At 39.8% G+C, this 16,158-nt stretch overlaps 1 protein-coding gene across 6 annotated transcripts in view; it reads right to left on the bottom strand.

The window, feature by feature from the left end:
- The window catches only part of l3mbtl1 (L3MBTL histone methyl-lysine binding protein 1), an 82,510-nt gene that overhangs the window by 41,938 nt on the left and 24,414 nt on the right, over positions 1-16,158 (bottom strand). For all 6 annotated transcript variants that reach the window (XM_048550211.2, XM_048550212.2, XM_059652772.1 and 3 more), the window contains 4 exons: positions 14,243-14,393; positions 11,112-11,259; positions 8,544-8,658; positions 963-1,057 (listed from right to left, as the gene is read on the bottom strand). In XM_048550211.2, the coding sequence (XP_048406168.1) occupies positions 963-1,057; positions 8,544-8,658; positions 11,112-11,259; positions 14,243-14,393 (509 nt within the window). The remainder of the gene's footprint in view (positions 1-962; positions 1,058-8,543; positions 8,659-11,111; positions 11,260-14,242; positions 14,394-16,158) is intronic.

Genomic DNA, 16,158 nt, shown 5'->3' with positions numbered 1-16,158 from the left:
TAGTAAGGGACAGAATCGGCCACGATCAAATGGCAGAGCAGATCTGATGAGTCGAATGGCCTAATTTTGCTCTTCTAACTTGTGTTCTTCCAGTAAGCCCTCACACCCATATCATCTCTAGGGGGGCGTGGTTGAAGGACTGTGCTGCCTTGCTCTGTTGTACATCCAGTGGTCTCAGTTTTGGCTCCATCAACATCTCCGTAAAACATTGCTCACTTTAAACAAAGTTATTTTGTGAGACCAGTTCAGTCAGTGCACAGTCACGATAAAAAGGATTTTGTGCATGTGCAATATTTATCCCAGCACAGTACTGTTCGAATTGTGCACAGTGTAGGCCTATGCAGTTTAATGGAAACATTGTTCTGTCATGTTTTAAGTTTTATCCAGGCAGGGTCCCTTTAAAATGCAGAGCCATGATAGCTTGTTATGAGGCATCAGTTGTTTGGGAAACTCACAAGTCAGATGCAAAAGGAGTACCTGCATTAATAGTGATGTGCTACTGGAACATGCTGGAACCGCACCATTCCCAATATGTAACTGGATCTCCTATGACTCATAATTTAGATAAAACCCAAACCCTATCTCCATCTTTGCACCAAAAAAATTGAATGGTTTCTTAATAATTAACCTTCAGAAGTCATTATAATTTATTCACCATGTATTGCAACATACAGTGACGCAAACATGGAGGAGCCTTTATTGTTTTGGCAATGTTCCGGATAAAGTCAGAAAATGAAAGATAAGGCAAAAATACAAAATAACATCCACCAACATTCTTCCATCTAATATATTGTAACTTTGGAGGAGTTCTTGTTATGGACAGGTCATAATGTTAAATGTGCCTAGAAAAAAGATGAGCAGGTCTGAACTATACATATATTGAGTCATACTGAATAAATGTCTTATGTCAGACAATACTGAGGCCAATAACAATAAAAAAAGCAAGTGTGAATTGTTATTACCTCACGAAACAGCTTGACAGGGGCAGCAATAGCCTTTTCTTCTTCCAAATATAAAGCCCAAGACCAAATTTTGTTCTTTTCTATTACAGAGGCAGCTAGAAGAAAATACACAAAAGATTAAATGGTCCTCACTCTGCTTCTAAGACGTAGAAAGGTTTATTGTTTGGAATTCAAAATAGATCTAAACATACAGTTTAATTTGGCTGTTTCTGTGTAAAACCTGTTTCGAATGGAAATGTTCGTCCTGATGAGAATTTAAGTTCTGCTTGTGAATTAACTTCCTTACACTCAGATCCAAAAGAATCTTACCTAGCTCTGAAAACAGCTGCATAATAAGTATATTTATCAATTTCACATGACCTAAATAGCGCTGGAGTTTTATTAGAAACTAATCGAATTTATTCAAAGATCCTTCATACTGCCAATATTAGTAGCTCAACGAATATCACAAAACTAATAAATCTATAATTCAATTCATTGCTCTTTGTGGAACTTTGCTGAGACCAAACTGCCTACTGTGTATTCCACAAAAGCAGTGAATATACACACACCTGGCTGTGAAGAGATCTGAGAAGCCAAAAGACATTATACTGCAAAAATCACTGAAGCAGAAAGACTAGCCATGGATATGTGTGGGATATGGATGCAGCAACAGTGAGGTTAAAAAGCTTCAGTGAAAATCAAGGGGTGCCAGAAACAGACAGAGTGACAGCAGATCTGTGTGGCACCCAGAAGTGGTTACATTGAGGATAAAAGGAGCCGTGAGAGTGGAGAGGTCTCAGGACCAAACTGGTAATAGAGCTGTGCAGGACTTAGAGTTGTGGTAGTGAGATTAAAAAGAGTAATGAAAGCTGAGAAGTCACAGAAACAAAATCAAAGTATCATGGCATAAGACAACAGGTAGGTAATTGGTGAGCACTTCTCTCTTGTCTCATGACTGGATATTGATTTAAGACTGTAAATGCAGCTTAAAACTCAAAACTAAATTTCTTCACCTGACAGAGTTAAGGGGTTCTAGTTTATACTTAATTAGAAGTATGGGTAAAATAAAAACAAGGGTCCATATCTGATTTAGTTAAGGTATGTCTTGAAAGTTATGATTTCCACAATCTGCACTACGTATGAAATCTCAGCATTCCTGTCTGTGTGAATGACCATGTGTTCAGGACTGACAGGAGGTGCCTCCAGCCGAAGCAACTTAAGCTTCAGTCTCAGAGTTTAAGCAATAGTTGGGGACGCCACAGTACATTCAGGAGGCTGAGGAGGTCAAGGATACATGTTACACTATGTGATCATTCCACAGCCTAAGGAAGTGCAGGCAAACGGGGAATTGCAGTCCACTGGACAGAAGGGACCACACAGGTAGCGATGGAATCCCCTGTGTGTACTTTTCTCACAAATCATTTTTTAGCTTTGAAAAACATGACAGGTCTTCTGTGGTGGCCGGTCAGTACTAAGCTCCCATGGAACTATGGGTAGTCTAGCAATTGGTGAGGGGAAGCGGTATTGTAGTGTGCTGGGCAATGATATCTTCTAACCAGACCATGGCAATGAGCAATTGAAGGACAGCAGAGAATCACATGAAAAACAGGCATAATGCAAAAACAGCCTGTTTTGACTGGGAGCTAACTATGTGCCACCAATGAAAACAAGACAGTGCGAAACTCACTTGATTTTTATACGCATATATGTATTTACATATATATATATATGTGTGTGTGCGTCTGTGTGTGCTATATTGTGTATCTTAAGCTAATAGTTTCACTCATTATTTTGTGCACGGCTTTAAAATTCGTTAAGTAGATTAAGTTTAAAAATTTGCTTCGTATTGATGTGCCTGTGTCTTCTTGTGTTAATTTTGATCAGACTGTAATGAATCTGTTAAGTACATTCAGCCTTATAATATGGAAAAAAATATGGAAGACCAATAGTGGTAGGGGACTTGTTAGTGAGGGGAATACACAGACATTTATATCGCTATAGATCTGGCTCCAGGATAGCATGTTGCCTCCCTAGTGTCAAGGTGAAGGACATCACAAGATGGCTCAGAATATTCTGAAAGGGGGAGAGTTAACAGCCAGAGGTCACAGTCCTTGTTGGAACCAATGACATAAGAACAAACAGAATCCAGGTCCTGCAAGCAGACATTAGGGAGTTAGGCAAGAGAGTGAATAGCAGGACTTCAAAAAGGTCATAATCTCCAGACTATTCTCAATGCCATGCAGTGGTGAGTTTAGGAATAAAACACTAGAACAGCTGAATGCATGGGTGGAGAGACAGTGCAGAAGAAATGGCTTCAGATTCCTGAGGAATTGTGACCATTCCTGGAGAAAGTGAGATATGTACAAGTTGGATAGTTAGATGCGAAGAGGAAGAGGTCCAACATCTCCATGATGAGGTTGCTAATTCTGTTGGGGTGGATTTAAACTAGATTGCAAGAAGATAAGACCTGGATAAGTAGCCCAGACAGGAGAGAACCTGAGATGCAATTAGAAGCTGAAACATGAATAACTGAGTTTGAAAGACAGGGTAAACATAGGGTAGATAAGAAAGAAATGAGTTTAAGCGAATTGAAATATATTTTAATGCAAGGAGCCTGAAGAATAAGACAGATGAGCTAATGGCACAAATAGCTGTTATGTTGTACACCCATGAGCCTATGACCAAGATTTGGGTGAAAGATGGGCAGGATTAACAACTGAATGTTCCGGGTTATAGAACATTGAGATGACGTAGGAAGGGTGATAGATGAGGAGTGGTTGGTGGGGAGGGGGATGGGGGTCCCAATATTAATCAAGGAACCAATTATGGCAATGAGGAGAGATGATATCTTGGAAGGATTATCAAATGAGGCTAAATGGATAGATGTTAAAAGCATTAGAGGCAAACATGTTGTTGGGTGTGTACCAAAGATCCCCAAACAGTGAAGGAAAGGCAGAGGACAAAAGATATAATCACATTTCAGATATGTGTAAAAATAACAATGCAAAAATAGTAGGGGATCATAATTATCTGAATATTACCTGGGATAATTTTAGGGAGAGGTCAAAATTCTTAAACTGTATCCGGGTAAACTATTTTAGCCAGCTCATGGAAAGGCCAACAAGGGACGGGTAAATCTGCAGCCAATATTGGGAAATGAGCCCGAGAAAGTGGAAGGAATATCTGGAGATGAACATTTTGGCCATAGTGACCATAACCTTTTAGATTTAGAATAGTTGTGAAAATGGATAAACATGATCCAGATGGTGGGAGTTTGGAACTCGCTTCCCAAAAGGGTGGTTGAGTCATCCTTGAAGCAGTATTTAGATATTCACATGCATTGTTATTGCCTCCAGAGCTATAGGCCAAGAGCTGGGAATTGGCGTTAACGCCATTTCATTTTGGTTGATCAAGGCAGACACAATGGGCCAAGTGGTCTCCTACTGTGCTGTAAATGTCCATGTGACAATGACTGGACATCAAAAAAAATCACTTCGGCATGAAAACAACAATGATGCACAAGTGTGACGTGCCCTCCAATTTTCTCTATTTAAAAATATGAACCTTCCACTTGGCGCCAATCTGACTTCTCAGTGAAGATTGAAAACATTACTATATGGGGCATTTATAAAAGTTGTCATGATGATGTAAGACATAGACTAGTGATTTTCAAGTTCCATCATCCAAATTGAAACCTTGGGCTTTCATATAATGAAGTGGTTTTAAAAGAGAACCAATAACACCAATTTACAAGCATCCTTTGATCACACATGGTCAAGTTTCAATGTGGATTAGACAACAAGCAGCTGAGCTGAAATTAACATTTCATCCAAAGGCAAAGAAACAATTGATCTCATGCAGGCATGGATTGAAAACAAGAATCCTCATCTAACTTTTCTTTTACACTTGATGAGAACATGTGAACATCAAGGTGCAGTTGTAAACTTGGATACAATGGACTTACACATAGAAATACACAAACAAGCTTGTATTTCAGAAACAAAAGCAAAAATTGCTGGAAAAACTCAGCAACTCTGGCAGCATCAATGAGGAAAAAGCAGAGTTAATGTTTCAGATCCAATGACCCTTCTTCAGGGTTGGTTGTAGTGAGGAAAAAGTTGGTATTTATGCTGAAGGTAGGTGTAGGGAAGGGGGGAGGGAATAAACAATAGGTGGAGATGGTGCCCAAAGAGTGAGAAAAACAGTTAGGTAAACAATGGAATGGGTAAAGGTCAGCCTGGAAGATGATATACTTTTCTTACTTCCACTCCAGGTAACTTTTTAATTGGCTCCTTAATACTACAGTGGAAATTAATTAATCATCTTTTAATTTGTGAGACATATAGTCTCATGGTTAAAAAGGACACAAATCTTTACTGAGGTCAACTTGGGGAGTTGAAAGGGGGGGGGAGACAATTCACCCCAACTCACCTAGTCTTCCGATGGCTCAACAGGCTTATACTTCAGTTTGATACATTTATATTTTGTTCTGACCAAGTGGGTTTGGTTCCATTGCTGGACCACCCCAAACGCAATGCATTATCGATTGCACCCATGTGGCCATCAAGGCTCTAAACGTGCAACCAAAGACATTCGTTAACTGGAAGGGTCTTTACTCCCTCAATTTTCAGCTGATCTCCAACTGTTATAATTGTGTCTGCACTCAATTCCCTGACAGATGCCATGGCTCTTTCATCGTCCAACAGTCAAAGGTTCCACAGTTCTCTATTTCACCATCATATCTCATGGATGAATTCTTGGGAGCAAGCAATATCCCTTGAAAAGATAACACGGTGTGAGGCTGGATGAACACAGCAGTCCAAGCAGCATCAGAGGAGCAGGAAAGCTTGACGTTTCGGGTCGGGACCCTTCTTCAGAGAAGGGTCCCAACCCGAAACGTCAAGCTTGCCTGCTCCTCTGATGCTGTGTGACCTGCTGTGTTCATCCAGCCTCACACCATGTCATCTCAGATTCTCCAGCGTTGACAATTCCTACTATCTCCCTCAAAAAGATGTCTGCTACCTTCTGTATATCCCACAGGACCAGGGAGAGAAATCAAGGACTTTGGTACTTCTCCTCTCTCTGTTGTTGATAAATCCGCACCCCAATTCAAACTCTCCCTCCAACATCCTTCACTAGTCCAGCATTGGGAATCATGGTAACAATTGGATTGAACTGTTTTGTACAGGCTTAGTAAAACCTATTGGTTTTTGTGCTTTACACTTTCACTTATAAAGTCCTTTGAATGCTCAGGTTTCAGTGTGACATACTTTACAACCACTGGTGTATCAGACAATTACACATGTCTTTGTCATTCATACTATGCAATCGGCTCAGCTTCTTTGAACCAGGCTCTGACAATATATTTGGACAACACATTCAAAGGCCCGAAACTTGCAAATAACTATCTCATGTACAAATAAGAATACCTGGAACTGACTGCGACACACTCTATTGGCAGATGACTCTTGGCTTCACTTTCGTGTTTAGAAACAGAAATAACCTCCAGTAACTTAGCACCAACCAATTTGCATACAACATTGTGCTATTTCTATCCATACTAGCATAACTTGTTAACAGAAAAATTACACTCTGCATTGTGTGATAAATCTGCTTTCATTTTAAACTAAAACTAACGATGTTTACAAATACCAAGATCAAGCTTACACTCAAAGGGTAATGCAGTTGCTGGAAATCTGAAATATAATTGCTGGGAATGAATTAACATGTCAGGTCCACAATCTTCATTAGTTTTTATGAAAGGTCACTCGCCTCTGTCATTCTCTGCACAGGCACCACCAGACATGCTATGTATGTTCAACACTTCATGTTACTGTTGAAGTAAAATAACGTCTTTTTGCCACCCCTCCATGTTAATATTTTTAACTCTTGTGATGACTCTGGGAGTAACAAGGATCATTTTCCCATCTGCAACCCCAAAGAATTGTAGGAGGGTTTGGAGATTTGTGGCCAGATCTTTTTAAACACAGACCAGGATTTGGGATGCGGTAATATTACAAAAAGCTGAAGCAAAATGCCAGGTTCTGTGTTTCACTGTCAGGTGAAGTTTGTCTGAACTTTGATGCTGTGAAAACAATACTGGCTGCACATAAGTTATTGCCTGAGACACATAGACAAAGGTGCCAAATTTAAGGAAACAGTCTGGGCAAGCCAACATTGAACATGAAAAGGTTAAACAAAGTAATTTTCACAGTTGGATACAAGGACTAGATGCTGAAACCATATACAAAGCTCTTAGTGAGAATTTCGCTTAGATGAATTGAGGAAAAACTCACTAATTTCCAAATAAGAACCCATGTTGAGAACTGCAACTGCTAGACAGGCAACAATAATGGCTAATGATTAAGAATTGATCCTCAAAACTGATTTGAAAGGGTTACAAAATGGGAGAGTGAAAGGAAATCAAATGGCTAGGGTGAAAAATGGATAGCTGGGAATGCCCCAAAGTTTGACACTCAGATCAGAATGGAAAATACTGAGTGCAAAGGAGAAAAGTGAAATCCAAATTGGAAACTGTAAGCAGAAACCTATGGGGCTCAATGGAACTCATGAGTCCAAAAAGGAAACTTAAAGGAAGAACTGTCAAGGTGGGACTCAAACCCAATCTTCATAACATTAGTTTGGTGGCATGGATGACTAGTCCAATGACATTACCATATGCCACTGCCTCCATGTAGATTAGAAATTCATGTTGTTGTCACACTTTATGTTGCCATACTAAATCTTACATACAGTTTCACTTGTAAATGCTGTTGAGAAGGCAGCTGAGGGTTTTGTCGTCCACTTGGTTATGACAATTGAATTACTGTCTGAAATTTAACATAGAACATAGAACATTACAGCACAGTACAGGCCCTTCGGCCTTCGATGTTGTGCCGACCTGTCATACCGATCTCAAGCCCATCTAACCTACACTATTCCATGTACGTCCATATGCTTATCCAATGACGACTTAAATGTACCTAAAGTTGGCAAATCTACTACCGTTGCAGGCAAAGCGTTCCATTCCCTTACTACTCTCTGAGTAAAGAAACTACCTGTGACATCTGTACTATATCTTTCACCCCTCAATTTAAAGCTATGCCCCCTCGTGCTCGCCGTCACCATCTTAGGAAAAAGGCTCTCCCTATCCACCCTATCTAACCCTCTGATTATTTTATATGTTTCAATTAAGTCACCTCTCAACCTTCTTCTCTCTAATGAAAACAGCCTCAAGTCCCTCAGCCTTTCCTCGTAAGACCTTCCCTCCATACCAGGCAACATCCTAGTAAATCTCCTCTGCACCCTTTCCAAAGCTTCCACATCCTTCTTATAATGCGGTGACCAGAACGGTACGCAATACTCCAAGTGTGGCCAGACCAGAGTTTTGTACAGCTGCAGCATAACCTCTTGGTTCCGGAACTCATTTATTCCAGGAGTACTTCAATTTGATAATGAGGGCTTTAATAGACTTTGGTAGCATCGGCTCAGTTAAACGAGGAATATAAAAACTCAATACAAAACAAATAATTCTTCATTTTTCTTAAACTGGATTAATTTGTTTCAAAAGGACACAAATCATTGAAACTCAGAACATACTCTGTCCAGTGACTGTACAACTGGATTCATTCAGTTGACTTTGCCTAAATTCCGTGTGAATGTTGTCATCCATGAAGTGCTGCCTGATATTTTTGAAATCTTCTTTTTTCTCATCCTGTTGTGGCATTCAAAGAAAAATCAGATTTAGATTTTGTTATATTTGGTAAATGTTTCAGTTTGAAGATCAGAATGCAGATATCCTGTTACACTGATGTAGGTCTTTAAATGTGAAATAAAACTAAAGATAAGCTCTGTGGGTTCTGATAAACTGTGCAAGGAATCATGGACAAAAAATTTGACTTTGCATATAAAGTTCAATTCTCATTTTATGGTATATATCTGGCCAGATATGTTACACAGTCATGCTCCTCTTTAACAAAATTTCTACAGCTAATCTACATGCGATTTTTATTGATTTATTTCTAAATTATTTTCATGTTACACACTGTAAGGGTTAGAGCCTTCAGTGAATGATATGAATAGACCACAGTCCTCAGCTATATCCACAGACAACTGACTGTCTCTTCACTCATCTCACCTGGCATGTGAGCCATTTGAATAGCTGCACAGGTCATCGCTGATTATCATGATGGCTGATTACTAAGGAACAAATAGGATGGAATGTGAGAAATTACTTCTGCTAGTTGGGGAATCTAGGACTGGAGGCATTAAATAAAAATTGAGGGAAACCCTTTTGAATGCAAAGTGTGGTACAAGTTTGGAACTCTTACACATGCAAGAATCGAAGCTAAATTAATGACTAATTTAAAACCGAAGTAAGTAGATTTTTGTTAGCCAAAGGTATGAAGGGACGTACAGCAAATTCAGGAAATGAAGTTATTTCGCAAATCAACCGTGATCTCACTGAATAATGGAACAGGCTAGAAGGGCTAAGTGGCTTACACCCGTTTCAATTTCCTAAGAATAGGGAGGTTTTAACCGACTAAAATAAAAACAAAACTGTGGATGCCAGAAACCTGAAATGTTGCCATGGAAAAACAATGGGGTGTCGAATTGTCAGGCAAGCAGAAGCTTAGGTGGAGGGTAGATGCCAGTATATCTGACTCGGGCCTGCTACAATGCTACAGTGAGGATCAAAACAAGCTGGAGGAACAACACCTCATCCTTCCACCTAGGTACCTTAGGGCCTTCAGGCAAACATTGCATTTCAGATTTCAGAACATAAACACCCTCCTTTATGTTCCTTACCCTCCTCCCGCACGCCTAGATCCTGTTTTGTATAGGTTGTTCACAGCACAGCCAACCCCTTTTCAATCATTTAATTTCTTGTTAGCACCATATTCAGCAATTATGTCTTTCTCAGCTTATTATCAACTATCCCTGCTTGCCTATCCTTTTCTCTCTCCGGGCACAATATCCATGTACCATTTTCTCTCTCTCTCTTTCTCATACCCCACCCCTCATCATCAACATGAATACTACCCATTCCCAACTCATCACCTATTCCCAACTATTTTTAGCTCTGATCTGACAAAAGGTCGCTAGACTTGAAATGTTAACTCTGGTTTTCTCTCTACAAATGCTGCCAGACCTACTGAGTTTCTCTCCTGCTTTCTGTTTAAGGTTTCAACTGAGTTCTGACTCTCACTTCCAATTTTCCTTCATCCCAATGAATAATCTCAATGGCATTCCACCTGGTGCATTATAAATTGCAAATTAGTTTTGAACTTGTGGCTGTATTTACACAATGTGTTGGCATCCTGGTGTTCACTTGCTCTGTGGCATGGCAATTTGGTAAACCACATTAATGTAGACTATTATTAACGTTTTGGAATAGGAGTGAATATCACTTTTAAGTTATTAACAGAAATTTTCTCAAAAATCAAATTTTTCTAAATGACATGCAAATGTATTTGTTATCTTCTAAATGTAATAACTCATAAAGGTATGTAAATGATCATTGTTAGTTTTCTCAAACAGAGCCAGCTAACATATAACACAAGATTGCTGACATATGAAATTGCAGAGGGTACCAAAGGTCTCCTGGAGATGCTTGTCAGCACCAGGACAAAAACCAGATTTGAATGAAATGCCTAACAGCAAACAGCCTTACAGTTAGGTGCATCATGGGATAAACTTCAAGAATTTATGCTGTCAGTACAGTGTTTCATGCTTATGTGTACATGTCATGAATTGAAGTGTGGAGATCAGAACGTCCTACAGGATTTTCCATCCATTAAAATTAATGGATTTGAAAGCCTGGAGTGCTATCAAAATGTCATTCTGGCCAGGGAGCTCTTTGTACGGAGTTCAAAATATATCTTCAGAAAAAAAAATGTGCAGTGTGCATGGGCCATGTTTATCCTAAATATAAGGGAAAATATACAAAAGTATTTAAGAAAATCAGCATAAAAAGGCCACCTCCAAAGATCAGTGACATGCAATACACTTAGAATTTCACAGATTTATTTTAATTAGCAATGTTCTCATTGTGGCACAACAGCAATTTCTGCTTGTTCTTGAAGTTATCCAGAAATACCTAAAAATTGTCATGATTTTATGCATAATCAAATTGTATCAGTTAAATATTGGGTGAAGCATACCTACCACCTGCTCTGGCTCAGTCAACTCATAATCATATTCTTCATCTGAGTCTGAACTAGGGCTCAGGCACACTTTCCTTTTTCTCTTTTTAACCCGTTTAAGTATTGCTCCAGCACTTCTCTTGATTGCTGCACTCCCCATTCTGAGTGATCTGTTAATTAATCAAAGCAAAATTGCATATTTTTGTTGTTGTTATAAAAACATATACAGAGGACTAGGAGATATTGTTAACTGAGATTGTTAAACTGTTAAATTTAACCTAACTGAGACCGTTAAATTGACAGTTTTATAATTAAACTTATTTAGAAGTTCCTAGAAAGCCACACATAGCTAGTCATATCTCACCAGATATTGATCAATATAATTTTAAGTAGAAATCTATTTCATGTATGCACTAGCCTCTGGGGGAGAAAAGACTTCTCAGTTTAAACTAATTAAAACCTTATCATGTACAATGATTCACTCTGTGCGCAGTATATTGACTTTGTTTAATGACAAAGACTAAAGCTACTTTCCACAAAGCAAGATCCAACAAACAACAAATTAATTATTTAGTCATCTTTTCACCATGTTGAAAGTAAAGCCTCTATTATTTCTTGAATAGTCCTCAGCGTTTTTAACATCTTCTTCAATAGAAAGAGGCAGCTTAGTTGAATGACAATTCAACATTACCTTGGAATGACAATCATAGAATCCCTACAGTGTGGAAACAGGCCCACCCTTTGGCCCAGCTAGTCCGCAATGAACTACAGAGCATCCCACCCAGACCCATCCCCCTATAACCCACCTAATCTACAGCTCCATTATCACTACAGGCAATTTAGTATGGCCAATCCACATAACCTGCACATCTTTGGACTGTGGGAGGAAACTGGAACACCTGGAGGAAACCCTCACAGACAAGGGGAGAACATGCAAATGCCACACAGACACTCGCCTGAGGCTAGAATTGAACGCAGGTCCCTGGCACTGTGAGGCAGCAGTGCTAACCACTGTGCCACCGTGCTGCGCAAATCTAAATTGCGAGTTTTAGGTTTCTGTTTAGAGTTTGAATTCCCTCCCCAACCTTCAACCATCTGATGGGCAAGAGTGCCACTAACATTTTATTTTCTGCTCATTTCGTCTTATTCCACGTCAACAATTCAAGTTTAATGACCAAACTATGTCTCAGAAATTTAAGAACTGGAATTATATTTATGGACTTCAGTAAGGCATTTGATAAGGTTCCCCATGGAAGGCTCATTCAGAAGGTCAGGAGGAATGGGATACAGGGGAACTTAGCTGCTTGGATACAGAATTGGCTGGCCAACAGAAGACAGCGAGTGGTAGTAGAAGGAAAATATTCTGCCTGGAAGTCAGTGGTGAGTGGGGTTCCACAGGGCTCTGTCCTTGGGCCTCTACTGTTTGTAATTTTTATTAATGACTTGGACGAGGGAATTGAAGGATGGGTCAGCAAGTTTGCAGACGACACAAAGGTCGGAGGTGTCGTTGACAGTGTAGAGGGCTGTTGTAGGCTGCAGCGGGACATTGACAGGATGCAGAGATGGGCTGAGAGGTGGCAGATGGAGTTCAACCTGGATAAATGCGAGGTGATGCATTTTGGAAGGTCGAATTTGAAAGCTGAGTACAGGATTAAGGATAGGATTCTTGGCAGCGTGGAGGAACGGAGGGATCTTGGTGTGCAGATACATAGATCCCTTAAAATGGCCACCCAAGTGGACAGGGTTGTTAAGAAAGCATATGGTGTTTTGGCTTTCATTAACAGGGGGATTGAGTTTAAGAGTCGTGAGATCTTGTTGCAGCTCTATAAAACTTTGGTTAGACCGCACTTGGAATACTGCGTCCAGTTCTGGGCGCCCTATTATAGGAAAGATGTGGATGCTTTGGAGAGGGTTCAGAGGAGGTTTACCAGGATGCTGCCTGGACTGGAGGGCTTATCTTATGAAGAGAGGTTGACTGAGCTCGGTCTCTTTTCATTGGAGAAAAGGAGGAGGAGAGGGGACCTAATTGAGGTATACAAGATAATGAGAGGCATAGATAGAGTCGATAGCCAGAGACTATTTCCCAGGGCAGAAATGGCTAGCACGAGGGGTCATAGTTTTAAGCTGGTTGGTGGGAAGTACAGAGGGGATGTCAGAGGCAGGTTCTTTACGCAGAGAGTTGTGAGAGCATGGAATGCGTTGCCAGCAGCAGTTGTGGAAGCAAGGTCATTGGGGTCATTTAAGAGACTGCTGGACATGCATATGGTCACAGAAATTTGAGGGTGCATCCATGAGGATCAATGGTCGGCACAACATTGTGGGCTGAAGGGCCTGTTCTGTGCTGTACTGTTCTATGTTCTATGTTCTATGTTCTATATTTACTCTCAAATCCCATTCATCCACGAAGATTATGTTCGGCTTTGTGGACTTCTCCTTAACACTTAAAGCTTAAGTGCTAAAATAATCAAAGTTGTCATGGTTACAGATAGCATTCATTTGATGAGAGCATCCACACAGCTGTTTGATTTGTTTTTCAATTACCAGCAGCCTGCTGGAAAATATTTCATGTCATTCTGTGCTCTCAGTTTGTGAAATCAATTCACAATGGAGTATATTCTTCTCCGTGCCAGGATATAAAATTATTGAAATGTTCCAGTGGAATTTAGGTTTTATTTTAAATGTTACAATGTGCCTCAAATTTTCAACCTTCCCATTATTAGTTTCTGTGATATTCGGTGAGCCAGTCCATTGAGAGTCGAGATTTCAGTTTGAGTGCCACCTTTTACTATGGGGTTATAACACAAGGCTGGGTAATTGAAATAGTTTAAGGTCTCAATGCACTGCGCTGCATCTTTGTGCAGATTAGGTCAGGGATTCAGGTCCTTTTGTTTGCACTACACTTAGATATGTCTAAATGCACTGACCTACAACTTCAGATTGGATCAGGGCTATTATCCATCTTGAATTGCACTTTAAATTGGGAGATGTCATATGACCAGCTAGAATCAATGACACTGAGATTGTCAATTATCTGGCAATTTACTTGATCCATCAAATATGCCCTACCATTATGCTGAAAAAATTAAAGTTAACCAATATCAAAAATGAAAAGATCTACTGTATAAAGAATGTATCTATATGTAACCATCTTACTTCTCTTTAAATTGCCGCAAGCAAAGCTCACTGCAGAACCTTTTATTGCTTCTGATTTCGTTCACTGTGTAAGAGTGACCACAGTTCACACAGCAGCAGGCACTTTCTATATGTGGCAGCTCATTCATATAAGATATACCAGTCTGTTTCACTGTGAAGGAAAAAGATGTAGGAAAAATATAAATGTTAATAAAAACACTTTTCTGGTAAATTGCTTGTATATGTAATATTCACCAGCAGAACTGACTTCTCAATTTTTATTTTCTGACTTATTAATGGCCCAGAATTTTCGATCAGAAGATAGCCATTCCTGAAATATACCCTGGGAAATGTGCTACAAGGTTACTTAGAAATTGCAGCTACCTGAGATTTCCCTGGGAAATTTAAACTTCCAACAGTCAATTACTCTGCATCTGGAGCCCTCCACAAAAGGCTACAACTTTGAACTAAAATTTCAGAAGTCAGAGAGTTCCAATTCACTTACCTGAATAGTTAGCTACCTAAGAAAATGTACAGACTCAAAACCTGCTCTAATTCCTGGATAACTATTCAAATGGCTCCTTCACCCAATTTACCTGATAACATCCAAACACAACCTCACCCAACCACATTCGCAAACCAAACCTGTCCTCAACCTAGTATCCTGACCACACCTCCCCCAATCCAACCCACCCTTCAACCTGACCCACCCGAACTCAACATCCATCCTGACATACCCAAACCCTTCCAAACTGATGCGCGATGACCCAACACATTCCAATCCAATATGCCCCCAATCTCACAAAGTTTGCTAACTGCACCTCCCTCAACCTGATACCACCACAACCGGACACCCCTCCAATCTGACACCCATCCTTAAAAAAACAGACCCCCCATCTGATGCACACTGATCTAATATCCCACCAACACAAAATATCACCAACAATTTGTCCTGGTCCATCCACATTGATGCTAGAATTATGAAAGCACACCAATGTCTCTATCCCTCAACCTGATACCACCACAACCGGACACCCCTCCAATCTGACACCCATCCTTAAAAAAACAGACCCCCCCCATCTGATGCACAATGATCTAATATCCCACCAACACAAAATATCACCAACAATTTGTCCTGGTCCATCCACATTGATGCTAGAATTATGAAAGCACACCAATGTCTCTACTTCCTCAAAAGGCTAAGGAAATTCAGCAAATCTACAATGAATTTTTCTTATTCACAAGTTAAAATATAAAAATCTGAATGTGTGATAAACAAAAGTGGGTCGGAAGGTTGAAACAAAAACAGGAAAGGTTGGAGAAACTCAGCTGGCCAAACAGTGGAGAGAAAGCTGTGGTTAACACTTCGAGTCCAGTGATTCTTTTTCAGAATAGTGGTGTTTGAAGGGTTTCCAAGTTTGGATTGATATTTTCTTTTCCTGAGATATTTTCAGCAGCTGGTTTATGGAAACATTGGAATGAAAGGAATGTTTACAAAAATTAAAGTAGTCCACTGAGATGTTACAGCTGTTCAATGATTTAGGGTATCATGAATGAGGTGGTGCCTTCCATGCTAAGTTCCTATTCCAGTAAATCATTGTTGGAAACTACAGATGGAACTTTGGATGAAAGAAGAACTTGAGTAACCTTATCAGCAAGCTGCTGCAGGATTTCTTCCACTTCTCAATGGAAGTCCACAATCTATTGACAGAAAAGGGAGGGTAGATCATATCTTGCTAGCAAATTGAATGGCACTTGGGAAGGCCAGTTCTAAAAGCTTTGGGATTAAATAAAAAAACCCGTGGACATGTGAATCATCACTAAAATGAATGTAACAGCAAGAGTTTAAATGTAAGGACACATATTCAATGACACTTTTCTGTCTAGAAAAGTATCAGAATATTTCAGAAATACCAAAATAGAATGTTGCTCCTGTT

This window comes from Stegostoma tigrinum, chromosome 19, assembly GCF_030684315.1.
Source record: "Stegostoma tigrinum isolate sSteTig4 chromosome 19, sSteTig4.hap1, whole genome shotgun sequence".
NCBI classification, from domain to species: Eukaryota; Metazoa; Chordata; class Chondrichthyes; order Orectolobiformes; family Stegostomatidae; genus Stegostoma; species Stegostoma tigrinum.
The sequence above is the reverse complement of the archived record's forward strand: the minus strand, read 5'-3'. Positions and strand labels throughout refer to the sequence as shown.